This window comes from Temnothorax curvispinosus, unplaced genomic scaffold (assembly GCF_003070985.1).
Source record: "Temnothorax curvispinosus isolate PA1 unplaced genomic scaffold, ASM307098v1 QBEX01000525.1, whole genome shotgun sequence".
In the NCBI taxonomy this organism is placed as follows: Eukaryota; Metazoa; Arthropoda; class Insecta; order Hymenoptera; family Formicidae; genus Temnothorax; species Temnothorax curvispinosus.
In genome coordinates, this window is record NW_020210305.1 from 2,064,730 (window position 1) to 2,081,928 (window position 17,199).

The window sequence follows — 17,199 nt, forward strand, 5'->3', positions numbered from 1 at the left end:
CTTTCGCCGGACGTTTTTTACAACCACTTGCGGGTCGACATCTTTATCGCCGCCGTTATACGGGTTCAATGCACCTTTTGGTTACTACCGCCTCGCTGATTAACCCTTTCAACGCCGATGGCATTGCGCGGAGAGTTGCGCAATTTATGCGCATACATTTCACTTGCGCGCCCGATTTCGCCGTTTTCTTAGTCATCCCTTATTCTCCTCGAGGTCAGGCACCGGGGAGGAGACGAATGCAGTAGGGTGTGCTTAGCGTGATTAAGGTAAATGAGTTCTATAGTCGCGTTCCATCATGTAACTTTTGTGTTGCGTGATTTTGAGCAGACACGCGGTAGACATTAACACATAGTTTATGTTTATTATTTATATACATATTACATATATATGTTTGTTATTTGATCCGCTAGTTTGTACGTACATTACCTGTAAATATTATTCAAATGCTTAGAACATGTATATAAATGGAATATTTATAAAAGAATGTTTACAATACCAAAATTATCAAATTTCATGAAAACATGTTTAAAATTTGCGACTTGTAATGTCTAACGAGGATTTCTATCTGATGGATTTATCGTCTGCGTTTGAAATAAATCTCAGTCGCTCTATATACAAAAAAATGTTTTTATGGTAGTATCGATGAGAAATAAATACCTAATAATAATAACGTATCTTGTGTCGTATGAAAGAAATTAATTTGCTATTGATAATATTAACCATCGCTCGAGTATTATCAAGATTTGTTAATAAACGCAGTATTTAAATCGCAAGGAAAAAATGATTTCTTTTTTTAACACAGCACAAGGTTGGAATACGTATTTCCATACGAAACACGCATCACTTATGTATTGCGTGACTAATTCATCACACGTACCCTAACACTCCGCGTAGTCCGAGTAATCTTACTTGTTTTAACACACTGTGGTTCACCCTTTCTCTCCCTCTTTAATATTTTCCCGTATTTTTGCTACGACTGCCCGGTCATTTACAATTCTTTTGTGCGTGGAAAAAAAGCCACTCAAAGGAATTGCACGAGAAAACGTTTCGCGACAACAAACTTTAAGCGGGATAATTTGTTAGCGAACTATTATCTTAAAAATAGCAAATAAATTATGGATCAGCTAGAATAAAAAAATTATTGTTGATTTCCATTTTTTTTGTTGCAGCTTGGTTTCTTCACGTATTACACAGTGGCGATGGGTGAGGTAAATCCCTCCGGGCCGGTGCCGATCGACAGTGTCTTCATTTACAGACCGGACAAGCGGCTCGAGCTTTGGAGGTTCGCTTTCTACATGTTCCTGCACGCTGGGTGAGTCTCATGATTTTTTTTTATCAACACTAGATTGGTATTCGCGTCGTAAATACGTTTTGCGCGTATTCTCGTTTCTTTTTTCCATCTCTCATGATTCAGCCGCGTGCGTAATTGCAAGCGCGTCTCTCGTGAATATACGACACGTATTTAACGGATATTTGTGGCGTCAGCTCTCGAATAATAATCCGATCTCTCGATCGGATCTCTCAATGTCGCGGTATCCTCGTGCCCCGCTATCCGACAGAACGCGCCGGCAATTTGATTCTCTCTTTGCTTCGTGACATGCAAGTGCATCGTTAATTTTCTCTACCATCACAGAGAGAAATGTAATTCGTGCACCACGCTTGCTTTTATATCACGTATTGATGCGCCTTTATGTAACATCCCAAACCAACGTTTTTCGCACTAATGGATACAAAAGCAAATCTGCGTCAGTGCATATTCAAGTTATCGAGGATGTCGCAGGCAAAATTCACGGCTAGAAAAATACGAGAGAGAGAGAGAGAGCGCCGAAAGCAAGTCGATAAAACTTTCACGGAACTTTGGAGCGACGTGAAGAACACATTTTTCATATCACCCGAAAATTGCATTCATCGAACAGTCTTGGTTCCCGATTATCACGAATAAAAAGTCTATCGCGTATAGATACAGGTTCCATTATTTTTTGAACGCGTTATTGCTATTATGTCGGCGATGAATAACAAAACTAAATTTAAGCGTCTCGACAATTCGATCATCATTCGTTTTTGTGATATTGCATTGCGATACTATCATATCACACGTCGCAGTAATGCGATAATATTGAGAGAAAAAAGAGAGTTTCCGAGACTGCGAAATCGATGGCGTTGCAACGCGACGCGAATTATTACGATTACGGCAGCTCGAAAAAGAGCTCGAGATAAACCACGTCCCCGGCCGTGCTTTTCGCTCCTTTTTTCATCTCTTCTTTCACCGGACTTGCAGAATCAACGTACCGTACACGTTTCGTGCGTGCGCTGCGAATTTAGTTCAGCACAATTTTACTGTTCAAAAAGATATGCAGTATATTTTTTTACGTTTTGTCAACAATAGTGAACATAGGTCGAAATCTGGGTTTAGCAGAATACCTAGGAGAAACAATGTAAGCTCGAAGAAAAATATAAAGAAAAATAAATAGGAAACGAAAAGTATATATTATAAATATATAGTAAAATAATAGATGAAATAAAATATATATTCCCTGAAAGTCTTGAAATAAGAAACTTTTCTCTATATATAGGTATATTTAAAATATCGGATCGCTATTATGCATGTTGGAGATAAGATCTTTGAAGCGAATAATTAGATGAAGAAAATTTAATATATAAGGAGATTAATTGATAGATTTATCCCGCGTTACCTAAATCCCCTTTTCTCCCTTTTAGACAATTTATAATTGCGAGGGACATACCACAGAATTCTCGCACGAGAAAACCTGTCGGAACGAAACAGATGAGACTTTGCGCACCTGCGATCAGCCACCTGCGTCCATCACGGGCGTTAGATATTAAGCTACTCGATTATAGCCAATTAATTATAGCCAATTTCGATCCTTATGACCGCGTATCGTGTTGTCGCACCTTTGCTTGACATCACATCGATTCGATTCGAGCAGCACTACACACAGGACACAAAATTGTATAAGCTTTCCGGCACGCGTCACTCTCCCGCGGACAAGTGGGAGCGCGGAGAGAAGGTGGCGGTTTTCTTCGTTCGCAGTTATTTTTCCATCGTACCTTTCGCTCTCATTTTTTTCTCTTGCTCCCTTCAGTGGGTTTTGCCTTCTTCTCCTCTCTCTATCCCTCGAATGAATTTTTTGCTTTTTTTTTCTTCTATATCCCTGATATTTCTCTGGACGCATCAACATTTCTATGCCCACTCCCTTCTGCCATAAAAAGAAAGGAGATCGAGAAATGAGATCGTACGGCCGACTCTGTGTGCTTCGTCTCTCTCTCTCTTTCTCTATCGCCGACAGAGTAGAAGTTTTCAGCGCGAAGCTCTCTAAATTATTCATGGAAATGCCAGATAAGACGACCGTTTTCCGTACGTGCGTATGGAAACTGCGATAAAAGTGACCTCATCGCTGTTTTTTTTCTATAGAAAGCGTGCGTTCGTCCAATTTTCGTCTCCCTTCTTTTTCTCTCATTCTCTATCTTCTTCTATATTTTATTCTCTTTGGTCTTCTTCATTCCATTTCTGATATTAGGCTCTCCTTATCTAACGCATCGTTTTTTTTATTTTTTAATCCTATTTGCTTTTTGCACATTGCTGCAGTTAGAGTTTATCTTCACCTTATCTTTCCTTGTGCTGCTCTCGTTTAACTCTGTGAATCAGTACTATTAACATTTCTTTTATTAACCTTTTTCTTTTTTCTCATTTGATGGTACTAACCTTACTATTTATTATGAATCCTTTCATTATATGTAATTTGCCCGGGCTGCACAGTCTTTTGATGCTGGCTAGTAGTTAATACCTTGCTAGTACTGCACCGTTACATCATTTTTACTGTTACAGTATTGTTCAAGCGGAACTTCAGTCTCGGAGTGTAATATCCTTCGTTTCCACTTCTCCCCTTCTCTTTTCTTTAAACTTTCTTCTACGATGCGCTGCGTCTTTGTCTTTCTTTTTACCGGTTACCGCTTTCGTCGATTCGCGCTCTCGCGGCTGTTGGATTATTAATGCGAGTAACGCCCCGCGCGCGTCCATCAAAAGTCATTTCTCCGTGCATTACGTGATCCCGAAAGAGTTCAAAAGTGGTAAGATACGTGGTAACGCGCGCGGTAAGTCAAAGATAAATTTCGTGGAAACTGATGAATTCGTTCGAAGGACGGATCTCCGGGGAAGATGCTCTAGACGCGTATGGGTAGATACGTTTTAAAATTGCATCTCGAGCAATCTCGAGTATATTGCGACAAGGAACAAGGATAATAATAAAGCAATGGTAGTTTTATTTTTTTTTTTATTTGCGTTATCGATACATGTCAGTGACCCTCGGATCGGCTATGTATACGCGAGCATCACGTGTCGGTTACGCTAATTGGTATAAATCGGGGTTATGATAAGCGGTATAATGCATCAGCGGTGACACACGAGCTGCCAGAAGAGACCAAAAGCGCGATCCATAATCGACGCGTAAAAAGCCTGACGCTTTAGTCGGGCGACAGGCGATTAATTATAAAAACAAGATGGCCCGCGCTATCGAGCGCCTTTTTCCGTCTCCGCGTAACGCCCGTTACCTCCGCCAAAGACGTTATCGAGCTTCCTCCGTTATTAATGTGAAAACTGTCTTTGCCGTCATGCTCCGAAGTCGCGTCTCCGTCCTGTTTCTCCGTCTCCTTTTCTCCTTCTCTCTCCATGTTCGCGCGCGGTGCGGCCCGTGAGAAAGCCGGAAGCGCGGAAAAATCGAGACAATCGCCGTAATTGCGGGAAGTCAACGCGCACTGCAGCGTTGTCGGAGCGAACACAATGGTATCGCCGAGTCCGCAAAATACAAGCCACATCGAAAGGATCGCGTCGCTCGAGACAGGACACGCTTCCGTATTTCGTCGCCCGTGGTACCAGCGATTCGCGCGAATCAAGCTTGAATTCACGAGGACGCTTTGTTGCGTCCGAATCGCCGCTGGACACGCGCGTCCGTACCCAAAAAACGCAAGAATCTAGCGATGAAGCATTTTTATTTTCTACATTCTACAATGAATAGCAGTCGACGCTGTCGTAAACGGATACTATCGATAACATAATTGTATTGATATGCAAGGCATTAAATTTTAACTCGTGAATACAGCCATATGAGAAAAAGAGCGTTTGCATTTTAATTAAAAGATTTTAATTAAAAGATAATTTAAATTATATATTATGTCATTTATTTATATACTTATTAAATTTAATTAATTTATAGAATTATGGAAACTTTTCTGTCTCTCTCTCTCTCTCTCTCTCTCTCTCTCTCTCTCTCTCTCTCTCTCACTTTTTCACTTTCTCACTTTCTCGTTTTTTTCTTGACATTCACAGAGAAAAAAATTGAATAGTATCCACATTTTATTAAAAACGTACTAGATTCTTTATATAACAAAATTTACATACTGCTACTTAGCGATAATGAAACACGTAGACGTTAAGATAATGCGCCTTCTTCGTAAGAACGCTCGCGAACGTGGCATCTTTCGAGCTTCGTAAATCATGCCGAAGTTCCTCACCGTGAAGAAGGAGAAAAGAAGAATACGCCCGAATCTCTCTACTCGTAACTCAATTTAAATAACGATGTCCACCATCCCATCGCTTCTATATAAGCCCTCGTCACTCGCGCGCTGCCGATGCGGCATTATGCATGCGCGACGAGCGCGGCGACACACCATTATGCTGCGAGTCCTTTTAATGTCGCATAAATGCGCCGGGAGGCTGTGCTCCTTAATATCGCCGAGAGGCGATATTCCCTCTTGCCCCTCGTGCACGCGACGCGCGCCACGTGGATCGAAACTTTCGCCAGCCTGTTTTCCGCGAGAATGAAAATTCTTGTGGAAGATTGCCAAACAAATTACGCACGCAATTACATTCAATCTCTTTCCCAAGAGCGATCATTATGGAATTGCAATTACTTGTAATTAGATATTACAAAAGTTAATCGGTAATATAGGCAGCGAATATTTTGATAATGACGATTGATAATCCCGATAATTAGAATTTTGAAAAGATATCAAGTTTAAGAAATATTAAAAAAAAACCGATAATAAGGTACTTAATCTCGGAGATTCAATCCGCCAAACTCCCTTTACATTCGATCGCTTATATAATTCGAGAACTGTCAGCACCACGACAAGTTAAAGAGAGATTGACGCCGAATTGGTCAAAGAATCTGTCGATAGAATTAAGGTAGAGATTTCCCCGAGACAAACTCACCGACTGCTGAGGCATCACTGTCGACGGGTTCGGGTTCGTCCATGCCTTCGTCTTTCGTAAGTAAGAAGTTTTCGGCGCGTAATTAACTACTAGCAAGTAGTTAGAGGCGCTGACGGAACCACTTGCGCCCGTGGAACATTAGAGTCAACTTGCTTGGGAACTTTATCCCCTCGTTCTCGCTTCATACGAAGTTACCGGCACCGACTGTGTTCGATAATACTTTTGATCCGTTTACATGATCCCGCGGTTTTCCCCGCGAATTATCGCGAATTGTCGAATTAAACACAGCTGTCTGCTAGACATGTCAAAACGCTATCAGTCTTGTTGTTTTATTACTTCAAGTACTCCGTCATTGTTGCCTTAAATTTTAATTTCTTCCAGAATGATATAATTCTTTTTTCGGTCTTTGCGAATATGAAGTCGATTCTTTTCTTAATGAAAATTTCAAAGAATGTGCTTAATGAGAATTTAAACACTTGGACCTCTCTTACAAGCATTTTTGTAGCAGTCTTATTTTGCTAGAAATTCTTACAATTCAAGTAAAATACATTTGGAATTAAATAACGCTGGTAAAAAGAACTTTAAACTGATTATACTTCATCCTCAGAGTGACTATTCACTATTTTGGGGATTGGCAATCTAAGATATCGATCGCATTGTGATTCATCGTAAGTACGCAATCGTCGGAATTGGAAGCCCGTCGTCAGTCCTTCTCCCTACCCAGACGACACGACGAAAACGATAAAACGAATAGATATCCGTCGTAGGAGGCCGGTTACCGTCATTCGTATTCGTCGAAATGGAAATTCGGTCCTCGAACGACACTGCCTCTTCCTGTCGTGGACCCGAAACAGATGGCTAAGGAAAAAGCTGGGCGGATAGGGGAATATATTCGCGCGAAAATCGAGAAATTCGTCGTAATTCGTCCGCCATTCGCAATGCCCGAGAATTCATCTAATTGGTATCCAATTAACTGAAATTGGCGCGGTCGGTCTGAGAACCTTATCGTGACTCGAATGTCTTGAGAGCAGATTTTGCTGATTGCGAGAGAAGTACGGGCCATTGTTCAATGGCAGACGCTGTTATATTTTATCGAACACGTCGCTTGGGTATGCATATATTGATTCTATTAAAGCATTAATTTATATGGTTGATGCCGTTCTTCTGTGAATATCCATTATGTAATGACTAATGGCCATTAATGATGGTCTGTGTGTGCGAAGATATATAGCTTATTAATTTTATAAAATTACTGGCAATCGTATAAAATTATTGGTTACATTGATTATGAGAAATTCATATTTTTCTTATTACAGTATAATTTTACAAAAGCATGCACCGATTAATCATAAATTTTATCTCGAATTGACAACAAATTGTCAGAAGTTTCTGACTTTTTTGTTTATCGGGCATGCAAAGTGGAAATGAATATTTAGAGCAAACTTACGACAGTCCGTATGAAAAATTGAAAAAGACCATCGTGCAAAGGTCCAGTCGAAGTTCCATTGGCGGATAGCATCGACGGCAAAGCCCGTCGAAAATTTATGAACCGCCCTCCCACATTCGGGCGCCACACGACACCTCCTTACGCGCGTGTTCCATTCCGATGATTGCATTCTGAAAACGTATCGGCGTCTATACATCACGTCTGTCCCGCCGCGGCGGCGACCTCCGGTTTTCCGCCCTCGCGATCGGGGCATCGCCCATTTGCATTCGCGCGGCAACGAGGTGGCAAGAAACCCGTTGGAATTCCGAGCGTCGATTTAATTCTGACCTAATCACGATTGCCTCGCTTACGCCCTCCCCCCCCTCTTTCTCTTCTCTAGATCGACTTCGTTTCTTGGTAATGGCGACGACCGCAGAGGTTCCCAAGATCGTGGCATCCATTTCTGTCGATGAGGTCCGATGGTGACCGGCGACGCGCTCGCGAACGACGCTCGAGCGTTTCAACGATCGCATTCTTTCCGTTTGACCGCATTGCGACAGGGCGCACGACGACTATTAGACTCGTACTCGATGCAAATTGGTCGCTTCCTAGGCGCACGTCGCGGCTACGGGACTACGGTATACGCAGGCTAATTGCGGCCAACAGTGCCCTGGTGCAAAGCGACTTCTACGAAATCGTTTCTTCCTCTCTTTTGAATCAAGTCTCGTTTCATGAAGAAAAATCCAATGAACGCAAGAAATTCACGTCACCGATTTAATGGATACGTGTTTAAATTAAGAAAGTATACCAGGATCTATCACAGATTGAATAAAGTTCCCGCTTTATCAATGTCCAATTTTTTAAATAAGCTTTTCTTGTTCCATTTTTTATACGATGTATTGAAATATTAAATGATCAAAGACAAAAGAGAAAACAATGAGAGAATCTTATATAAGTTAGAAATTAAGAAAGCTAAAATGGTTTTATAAGAATATTTTATAAATTATTTATAAAATATTCTTGTAAACTATGAGTTTATAAGAAATATAACTTATTCTCTTTATATAATTGCATAAGACTAAAAAAAAATGAAATGATTCTTATAGGGGAATGAAATATCTCTTAAGAAAAAGTAACGTTCTCCTTTAAACTAGAATCAAGTTCTTTATTATGATGTAATCAAGTACTGTTGTATTACAGTAGAATTATTTGTACTATAATAAGAGATAATAGTGCAGCATTTGTCGCGCGCGCTCTCACGACAACCTAGATCTCGCGTTTGTGTCAACTGAAATCGCTCTCCGAGATTTTCCACGCTCTCGAGCATGCGACACGATAGATAAGAAAACGATCCTTTCTCTGAGCTTAGAAAGTTTCTCCTCTTACTGCGAGATAATATTCATAATTGCTCTACAGTCTCTTTTTTGCGGAGTTTTCTTTCATGCCGATAACCATGGCTGGTCGGTCGAATTCTCTGAGGATCAACGTCTCGATCGTATCATCCTCCTTATCGCTCGCGTTTGCTTCTGTTTCAACCGTTTCGCTGCCGAATTCGCCCGAAATCCCTTCGGTTTCGGTTCTAATCTCGATTCAACCGACGCCGAGATACCTCGTGGCGCAAACGTTTATTTCCCTGCGTTTTATTCGCATTTCACGGTATTTTATGAAATTGCGAAACCACACCATTTCCTGCGAGATTTATTGTTGCCTCTTACTGACGTCGCGTCCGCGCTCGCGCGCCTCGGCGAGATGTAATAATTAGTCGGCCGAAGTTTCGCGATAACGACCGGGCCGGGTATCGGATTTTCGTGCTTCTGGCGGCCCAGAAGTCGCTGATAAAACTTTCCTCCGACCGCGGTTGGTATCTCGCAATTATTTCACTCCGTTCTCCGTAACCTTCTCGGCGGCACTCTTGTCGAAACGACGCCGCGAGCGAATAAGAATATTGTTTGGCCGCGATCCACTCCTTCCCTTGCCGCTCGAAGTAGAGAGGCACAATTACCGTAATTCTCTTGGCCGCACCGATAGTCACGAACCGCCTTCGCGGAATTCATCGCGAATCGCACTTCATCGCATTTTCGACTTTTCCCTTCAGCGCGGCGTTATAATGGCCGTTATATGGCCGGTTCCGTCGTCGAGTCTTATCTACCGCGGCGAGGGAAACATTGCTAACGAGATGTTCCTAATTAAAACTATAGCCAACTGCCCGCGGCGTTATAATTCACGATTAACGACAACCTCTCCTTTCTTGGACTACTGATGGATCTACATCACGAACTTCCCAGATCTTCAGCAGCTGAAGTTGTATCGACGTGTTAACTTGGGTTCCGCGGTTAAAACTTTGCGACAGTGAAAGAGAGAATTTATATCTAATTTATTCTATAATACAGTAATCGCAATATCGATCGCGACACTTCACTAATATAATAAATAATTATTAATTTTTAAATAATTTTACAATAATTATTAAATAGTAGGTGGACTTTTATTTTTAACGATTTTTATAATAATTATTGCATTAATATTTGAAAGAAAATATTCCAATATTGTATCTACTGTAGCATCCACGCAGTTGCTGCGATTGATCCTGCAATAATGGAGTACGCCATAGAGACGTATTTCAGAAGTTGCTTGCATGCAAATTGTGCCGTAATTGAATTAAATTCCTGGTGCATCTCGTGCTCCAACAGAACAATTGACATGCCTTAGTAATTTACCGCGCGGTTACATTTTTTTCAGGTGGCTTCACCTGCTGTTTAACCTGGGGGTACAGGTGGTCGTGGGACTTCCCTTGGAAATGGTTCACGGAAGCCTGAGGATCGCCGCGGTTTACATGGCCGGGGTTCTTGCCGGTGAGTAATGTCGTCTGCAATGTGAATTATGTTATGGTGCATCTACGATTTATGCATCTACATTAATGCTTGTTTAACCTCCGCCGTGCATCAAGTTAGATAAAACAAAATTTTGGCTTGAAACAACTATTAAATTCAAAAACTGTCTACTATTTATTTTAAAAATCTATTTCGAAAAAGTTATGCAAACTTTACAATTTTTTCGTACAAAAATATTTTATTGTTTAAATATTATAATTTTATCTGATTAATTATCGCGTTTTTTAATGAAATAGGTTAAAAAGATTTTATAATAGAACACAATGCGTATTTGGTGTTATATTTGTAATTTCTTAATTATTTAATTTATTTTTATTTTATGTACTACGATGGTTAGTCGGATAATAGTGCAATCTGTTCTCTTTCTCTCTGTTTCCCTCTTGTAGTACTAAATTTTCCTCTACCGGATGTGTTTTTGTGTGCAATTTGAGAATTGCCGGAATTGTAAATCCGGTATACATATAAATACAAGCCGGATGTATATCACGAAACGCAAACACCATAACTGAAATCCAAAACGTCCAAGATATACAGGGTGCTAATTACCCGAACATATGCTCCCTGCTATAACAAGGCGTTTTAATTAAAATGTTAATGTTAATATAAGTACGCTGACAGCTGGACTAATGAAACGGCTTTTCATTCGTAATTTTGTGCATTTTCCAAATAATTGTAAGCTGATGTCTCGAATGTCTTTATCGGTGACAAGCTGAATTTTTTTACAATTTATTGTATTGAGAAGAGAACGAGACAAATTTTTACCTAACATTGCCTTTGTTATATAATGTATTATTTAAGAATTTTAAGCGGTAATACTGCTACTTCTACATTATTGCATTGTTCCCTTTCTAACCAATTTCTGTGCGAAACATTTTTGCATATTTATCGAGACAACAAAGGCGACCGAGTAATTCCGGTAAATTGTTCTATCCCGTGTATATGTATATGTATACATATATATATTATATATACGAAATGTGTATACCAGGAAACACGTGCAGGTAAACGTATCTGTATACATCTGATTGTCATTTGCATAAATTCGATTAGACGCAGATCCCAAGTTATTAGCGGTCATGAAAGTAAAACGTGGCAAAATGGAGCGCATGAATAATTAACTCCACAGCCGGACGGGAGACAAAGAGGATTCAGGAATTAAATAGAAGAACGAAGGTATAGGAATTTCAGAGTAGCGACGATGTTACTATTAGTGAATTTGCAATAATGGACGGTGAATGTTTTTTTTTTTTTTAATACATTTATACATTTATACGTTATTACAGTACACGGTACAAGGTGCTCAGAAAATTGTGCGTTGCAAGTGCAAAGCGATGTAAATGCTATAAAGGTAATCTTGAAAATGAAACTCAAAAGAGAAATATCGCGTAGTAAAAAGGTATATTGCAATCATAAATATAAAAGTGAAAAAAAAAAGTTAAACGATATACTGAAAGTAGATGTAATAAATTGTTTACGCACTACAAAAAAAAGCACCGAAGACTGCAAAAGTGGGGAAGGATGTTCCCTCGTGGTTTTCACGCCGCTACAATTTACGACAGGAGGCATCAAGCTCTTCTGAATGTTATCGACTGCCATCTCCGCCTCTCTGTCGTTTTCATATCTCGTGAAATTTCCCGATTGCGCACTTCCGATTGTCTTTGTCTAACCGTTTTCGCGCGTTCGAGCGGAGCGGCGGCGTATCTCCATCTCTGTTCGTCTAAAGTCACCCGCAAGAATGCGTCGCGGCGACAGCTTGTCTGGGCCCACCGCGACGAGATTACTTCGTATGCATCGCGGTCGCGACGATGTAATGCGATTGCAACGACGCAAGTGCAACGGCACCAACATTCCTCGTCCCTCCTCCCTTTCATTCGCGGCAGCACTCCACCTTCGCGCGCCTTGCATCGCCCGCTCTTCTTCCTTCGACCAGCCGACTCTTTAACATTAATCGAATTGTGGCGACAGACACATACCCAATTAATTTTGGACGGAAAATATTCTTTTTTCTGTAACAGTGTAAAAAGGAATAAGTATATGCATATCTCTCGCAAATGTCGTTATTTTAAATATTTGTTTAAATTAATCAATTATGAAAATGACAAAGAATACATAAGAAATTAATTTGTATTTACATCAATTTTTATTGAAACTTATTGTTAAATAAAAAATAATATTTATGTTCATATTATTTGGAATTCAAGATATTTATTTTTATTTTTATCCAAGAGGTAATATAATCGACCATTCGTTATGTAGATATTGTTACAATTATGTGAGTTACATTTAAATACATTTCATTGTTATAAAATAGCGAAAGTATACGTGCTGTATCACGTACACCAATTAATATTACGCGATATATTGAAGAAAAAAAAAGGAAAAAATCGCTGAAATGTAATCATCAAACTAATAAAGCATGTAAATCAACGTTTTAAATTATGCGGTTGGTGTACCACGTGAGAGTAAATTATCCTCAGTGCGGCGTGAAACTAGGGGTAGCTTATAAATGTACTTCTCCGGAGTAGCGCGGATTAATATCGTTTACGACATCGTCGCGCTTATTGCTGGCTGTACTCCCTGTCCTCTCTATTGCTCGACCGTTTCCACTTGGAAATTTGGACGTCGGAGCGAATAGCACTGCGAGGTAGAGATTTGCCGTCGTATGAAATTTATAGAATAAACGATTTATAATAACGACGTATATAAGTGATCTGTATTGATAAAAAAAGTATACACTATATATATTTATGTTATAGAAACTTTATTTTATGATGCTGAGAATGAGAATAGATAATCTGAACATTAGAATTGGGCGTTTATATAGTATATCTCGAGGTTAAATATGAACACTCAAGTATGAAGTACTTAATTATGAACAACATTTTTTCTATTTTGATTTTTTAATTATGTGAAATCAGACATATAACTGTTAGATTTCTTTATCTAAATTAAAATTTCTTGAATATATCAAAAGGCCACGTTGTGTATCTGAATAATAATACATATTTAGCTATGTCGTTAAACAATTAACAAATTACTAACGGCATCTGGAAAGATTAAACTCGCAAAACAATGAACGAACAATATCGTCAATTTACCGAGTAACGCGATTTGTTTATTCTTATTAATTCCGTCTCGTCAATTTCGTGCGACATGCTCGCCGTTCTGTTCGCGAGCTTCTCTTTCTATCATTAACGAACGTTTCCCGATATACAGTTTTTTGCTGGGGAACGGATAGGGCTTCGTGTCAAAGCGCCGTCGTCATCGTCGTCATCATCGTCGTCATCGTCGTCATCGTCGTCATCGTCGTCATCGTCGTCATCGTCGTCGTTGTTGTCGCCGTCGCCGTCGCCATCGTCGTAGTCATCCCGGCGCTGTCGAGTCGATTGCGTGACACCAGCAATTATACGACGGTATTTGCATGTCGTACGACGCGCCTCGTCGTTCGTATGCATGACTGCGTGTGCCCAGTCCCCGGTGCATTAACTCGACTCGAAGATAGCCGACGTCGACAACGACGATAGTGCACCCGAGCCTCCGAGAATCAATATTTCAAGTTTTCTTTTTTCTTTTCTTTTCTTTTTTTTTCGCGCGCCCTTAACTTTTCTTTCAGCACGAGACCGCGTTGTCCAGACTCATTAGAGTCTCTAGCCACTTATTTCTTTCGATCATCCCGGAAACAAGGGGAGCTTGATGATGACCGAGAGAAACTTTAAATTGGGCGACGAAACGCTACGCGAACGTCAAGTCTAAGGGAAAAACTTGTCCAGTTATCGTTATTATCGATAATAATTTTATTTGTCTTTTTCTTGTATTTTTTTTTTTTTTGTATCATTGTTAAGCATGCGTGTTTTATATATTTCTGTATCGTTTATACATATATATCTTTATCGTTTTTGTTTTCAAAATAGACATAACTTTAACAGCCAATTTTGCCGATATCGGCGAATTGCAATTTACCCCATTTCGGGTACGATGTGCGCGATACGTGGTTTCCCGAAGTCTGGCTATGTCGCGCTAAACTCGCGAAAGAGTGCAACGGCCAGTTTCAGCGGAAATAAAAAAAATGAATGGAGGACACGAGGGGGTGATGGCAGTAAAAGCCGTTTACACTACATTTTAATCGCGAGGAATCCGAACGCGCTTTATATACAGCCATTGATGTACGGTTCCGCTCTTCTTGCTTGCCACCTTTTTGTGTATGCGTGCAAATACATCTATATGTGTGTATGCGCGCGTATGTCTGCGTATGCATATATATGGGCGCCACTATGTGTTTTTCTCTACCCCTCCGCCCGTTTTAATATTTTCAGCGCAAAAACCCCGGCGGACACAGCCTGCCGCCATTGCGTCAAAGGGATATTAAAACAACGGGACGAAATGCGGGATGTACAAAATGTTGATACTGGGCGAACTCCTCGCTTTCGATCTGAAATTTTGCGTGTCGATGATCGCGCTCAGGATGCCGAAAATTTCGCAAAAATGCGCATGTGTGAGAGAGAAAGAGGCAGAGAGGGAGAGAGAGAAACAGAGAGTTGCTGGGTGCGAATAGTGGACGCGCTCTGGAAATTTTAGCATTTTTGAATCACCGCTCTCCACGAGATTGAATGCTCGCAAACGTGAATTTTTTATTTTTGAGAACCGATGCGGCTATCGTGGTGGATATAACTCCATAGAGACGTTAATCGCGTTGGATCCGAAAGAATGATTTCGAGCTGCTGCTATATACATCTACTATATTAAATTGAAAATTATAATCATGTAGGAATAATCCAATATAGAAATGGGAAACTATAAGAACTTTGACACAACAAGAACATTACAAATTGCCATATTTTCAAATTTATTTCGTTGTTAAAAATGGTTCATATATTAAAGTCAGTAATATTATAAAGGGCTGTGATGTAATAACTCTTGTTTAATATTAAAATGCTATTATATTTATATTACACGTATATTTCGCCACGGTTCTGCAATAAACATCGAACCCAGATGATATTCCATTACCGAATAATTCATATAGTTACATACAATATAAAAAACCGCAAAGCGCGGGCGAAAAACCTAGTAAAATATATTCGACAAAATGATGAAATATTAAAAAAAATATTTTTAGCTATTATTGTTTTACTATTATATAATTAAAGATTTTAGATTCAAAACGTATAAAACAAAAATAATGATAAAATCTAATTTTAATACAATCAATCGCGTAATTTTAAATTTGTAATTTACATCTATATTATTATTACATCTAATATAATTTATTCTTATATATATTACACTCTTTTCAACGATTGCATAATAAATACCGCGTCCATCCTGGTGACATGTTTCATTTGCGATACAATTATACATTTATTCGCGATACTATAGTCGCGTAATCACATCGCTACGCGAGTATCGTATATTTTTTTCATCGGATGAGACGAGCCGAATGTTTAATAATCACTCGAGGAAAAAGAGTCTCGCCGGCGTGAGCGGATCGCTGTAAAAAGGAAAAAGATTACCTCGTCAAAGTCGATCCCTCTCATATTCCGTCGCTATACATGTGCGTCAGAATCCCGCTGCCATAAATATCGCGGCCGTAACCATAAAATTCCGACAGCTTTTCGTCCTTTTTCCCCGTGCCCGGGACGTACTTCACACATTATATTTTATGCATCGGGTTACGTAAAAACGGGCGACGCCCGTGTGCGCGGTGCGTCGCTCGCGTGTATATTCCACCTTGTTGTTTCCAAGTGAGTATATTCATGGCGCATCCCTCGCGGTGGCTCGATGCACCAGCAAATGATATAACTGCATCGACGAAGATAACGATAGTATCGATACAAATTAAGATTTAAGTTTCTTTCGGCTTTCTTTCTTATTTACTTATTTATTTCAAGTTTTTCGATTTATAAGAAAAGGACGGAAAAAATAAATTAATCGAATGGTATTAATTAGCGTTGCAGATAGCTTACTACTCTATTGCATTACTTATATTCTACACGATCGATATAGAGAGCGATATCTGCGAATTTGAGTAAGCTTTTATATCCGCGATAGTATTCACAATTTACACCCGAATGTGTTCATCGATTTGAAGCTACCGATCTCCGAGTCCCTCGGCTCTCGGACGCCCGTCGTACCTCGTTTGCACGGGAACGACGACGGCGGCTTAGAATTTCGCATCGCGCGCGGCAGGACCGGTGGCGCGGGCGCGTAACGGGAATGGGAAAAGGGAGGAGGCTTCGCATTTTGTCCCTGTCCTCTTTCCGTCGCCTTCCATTCTCGCAGCCTCTCTCGCTCGAAGAGCTCTTTACGAATGCAACGGCGCGCCTGCACTCGCGCGCGCCCAACAGTGTACCCTCGATTTTCCGCCTCCCTCTTTCTCCCACACATCCCCGTCGCATTCTCTCGCACGATAATCGTCTTTGTTTCTGAGGGGATTGCTCGCGAATGTCCTTTCTTCGTTAACAATTGCGGATTAAATTGATGGATATCTAATTGGCGCCTGATTGACGTCGCTAGTACCGTTCCATATTCGCGGTTTACAGCGAAAATCCGCTATTGTTTCGCTCGTAAATGGTGACAAGCAGGCAACGATTGCAAAAGAGAATTGTTAGCCTTTTATAGATAACGAATGTGTATGATTTTAACAACAAATCCGA

General features: G+C 40.2%; 1 protein-coding gene across 2 annotated transcripts in view; it reads left to right on the forward strand.

The window, feature by feature from the left end:
• The window catches only part of LOC112455306 (protein rhomboid), a 361,741-nt gene that overhangs the window by 330,293 nt on the left and 14,249 nt on the right, over positions 1 to 17,199 (forward strand). For both annotated transcript variants that reach the window (XM_025017130.1, XM_025017138.1), the window contains exons 7-8: positions 1,170 to 1,312; positions 10,395 to 10,507. In XM_025017130.1, coding sequence (XP_024872898.1) covers positions 1,170 to 1,312; positions 10,395 to 10,507 — 256 coding nt within the window. The remainder of the gene's footprint in view (positions 1 to 1,169; positions 1,313 to 10,394; positions 10,508 to 17,199) is intronic.